This window comes from Macadamia integrifolia, chromosome 5, assembly GCF_013358625.1.
Source record: "Macadamia integrifolia cultivar HAES 741 chromosome 5, SCU_Mint_v3, whole genome shotgun sequence".
Classification (NCBI taxonomy): Eukaryota; Viridiplantae; Streptophyta; class Magnoliopsida; order Proteales; family Proteaceae; genus Macadamia; species Macadamia integrifolia.
The window spans coordinates 32,523,232-32,526,100 of record NC_056561.1 but is presented as its reverse complement, the minus strand read 5'-3'; the positions used below and the strand labels follow the sequence as shown (position 1 = coordinate 32,526,100).

At 38.6% G+C, this 2,869-nt stretch overlaps 1 protein-coding gene across 1 annotated transcript in view; it reads left to right on the top strand.

The window, feature by feature from the left end:
- LOC122079755 (WD-40 repeat-containing protein MSI1) overlaps positions 1 to 2,869 on the top strand; it is a 16,787-nt gene that overhangs the window by 4,796 nt on the left and 9,122 nt on the right. Inside the window, exons 4-5 of the mRNA XM_042646464.1 lie at positions 2,311 to 2,435; positions 2,632 to 2,727. Coding sequence (XP_042502398.1) covers positions 2,311 to 2,435; positions 2,632 to 2,727 — 221 coding nt within the window. The remainder of the gene's footprint in view (positions 1 to 2,310; positions 2,436 to 2,631; positions 2,728 to 2,869) is intronic.

Below are 2,869 nucleotides of genomic sequence, written 5' to 3'. Positions count from 1 at the left end.
GGGGGGGGGGGGGGTTGAGGAGAGAGAAGAAAGGAAGCCCCATATCTGGGTGAAAGGGGGAGAGAGAAGAGAGGCACCAACTCTACAAAACATAACTTAACTTTAATTCGTTCCATAATTAAATTTGCCGGGGGTGGGGGGGGGGGAGCTGTTAAGTCTTACATATCTTTATAAGAATCAAAGTAACCTTATCTAAAAATGAAGCAAATAAAAAAAGAAAGATAAACTAGGACTCTAACCGTAAGGGTTGTTGGGAGAATTCTTGGTTGACTCATACTTCGTGAAAACATGGCTAAATTGATTTGAAATAATCTGGAATTTATAATTCTTAGTCCAGTCCATCTAAACAACTTACCTATACTGAAATAAAGAAACAAATCCTAAAAACTATTGACTTTTGGGTAAAGAGGATTCCTGAAATTCAGGAACTCTATAACTGCATACTATGAAAACTCTCTCAAATGGGCATCTAAAGACACTAACTAGCATAGTTGTCACAGCGACTAGGTGACCCTAGGCGTTGGAGGGGGTTTGAAGCATTGCTGCCAAGGCGCCCGCCTAGGTGACCAAAGCGTACAAGGTAACCTAGGTGCTTGGATGCCTAGGTGTCGCATAGGTGATGCCTTAACAACTATGCTAGCTAGATTATCTACTCATTACTTTCACTGTCGTGGTAAACTACCATCACTATGACACTTAAAATAAAAGACTCAAATCAACTTTTAAAAAACTTATATGAAAAAAAAGAGCAACCCAGTGCATGAAGCTCCTGCTACTGCAAGGTCTGGGAGGGGCAAGTGTGTACGCAGCCTTACCCCTTGCTTCGCAGAAGAGTCTGTTTCCAAGTTTTGAAAACAACATCTAACCTATATATCTAACCTAAATTATTACATTACATCCAAGTTACAAAGTATCAATTAAGTGCCCAAAATAAAATATCAAACCACATCTAACAGTGGTGATCATGCTCCTGCATTAGCTTTGTTTTATACTTGTGGTTGCCCAGGTAGTGCATTTATGGTGGGGAATGTAATACAGAGAACTCACTTACAGGTTCGCAAGAAGGTAGAAATTCAAAAAAGGGAAACCAGAATTGGCCACTACCAGAAATAGAAACTCCCAAAATAGTAATTTTTAGAAATTTTTAGATACTCAGCTTCGATAACTACCAAAATTCGAAGCCAGATTTAGAAACTAGTAAATAACTGAAAATAAAAACTTGCAGAAATTAGCAACCAGAATTAGAAAGTAATGCTGGGCTGAGAGATAGCTTGTCTAAAGAGAAGTAAGCAGCACCATGGAAATACATGCTACTCAACCAAAGAAAGATGATGGATATAAATGGGCACTAAATACTTCTCGGGAGATCTCCAAATCACTGGTATGACTACTATCAAAATCATATGCGCAGCAGCGCAGGAGTGAGAGAATACAAAGCTGATCTGGCTCACTGAAGAATGGATAGAAGAGGAAAAGGATGTGTTCTGGAGTCCCACCTGAACAGCAGGGCAGGAACCCCACCAGATGTACTGCATCTCACACTTTCAGCAACAAGCTCTTGATCACACAGAACTAAGAAAGCAAAGGCTTTGTTTAACTTCAAATCGTGGGGAGGGTCCGGGCCCCTTGCCTTTATTTATAGAATTGAGAAAGTAAAGAAGTTAGGAAGCCTCCCATGCGTGGGCTACAAGGAGGAGCCCCATTACACTTAAAACCCTGAAAATAGAGTCTAAAAAATATTAACAAAGCAAAGCTGGTTCTAATATCTGATACTCCAGATTTCTAGAAACAATAAATAAATAGAAATACATCTCAAATAGACCCCACTGTCTAGTTTTTGAGAGAACCAGAACCCTCAGTCGCAGATTCAGTTTGGAACCAGACATGGACGAAAACTGGCCCACATTGGAGCTGCTGGCACATTCTAGCCTATTCTTCCTCCTGCGAGCATACTTGTGAAGGAATCTCAATTCTGCATCAATACCTTTCTCTTATTTGTGGTAATCTAATACTCCATGTGGCATATTACATATATAAGCTTGAAACTTGATTGCACGGCACCCTTTATTGTGCTTATAAAATAGGTTGACTGATTAGTATTCAATCCCTTGAATGAGTGGGTTGTGCAAGCTAATCCTTTATGATATTAGCCTTTTCCTTGCTTTATGAGTTGAAGAATCATGGTTCTCCTTAATATGTGATATCATACTGTTCTTCTTGGTTCATTAACTGAGAAACTATGGGTTTTTTCATGTATGCAAATGCTTGCACTCTGATTCTACAGTCTACTCTGTTGTGCTTATGTAACAGGTTAACTGCTTAGCATTCAATCCCTTTAATGAATGGGTTGTGGTGACTGGTTCAACTGATAAAACTGTTAAGCTATTTGACCTCCGGAAGATCAATACTGCACTTCACACTTTTGATTGTCACAAGTAAGCACCATTCCAGCATGTGATGCATGCTATTTTGTTACTATTTGATTTCACGTTCATTTTTCTCGTAAATTTTGGTAATTTTAAATGTTATTTTTTTTTTCTTTTTTCATTCGACTGAAAATGATTTATTGAAGGAAAGAGTCTTATCTAAACCAAAATGTTGGTCTAACTTTTATTTGGTGAACAATGACAGAGAGGAGGTTTTCCAAGTTGGGTGGAATCCAAAGAATGAGACCATATTGGCCTCTTGTTGTCTTGGCAGGCGACTTATGGTGTGGGATCTCAGCAGGTATTTTTTTGAACCAATGCTATTGCTTATTTTGTTGAAATGTTAGAATTGGTAATTTGCTCGTTTGGGGTTCATTACTTACGATTTGTCTGCTGGTTACTAGAAGGGTAGTTGTTGTTGTTGTTGTTGTTTTTTTTTTTTT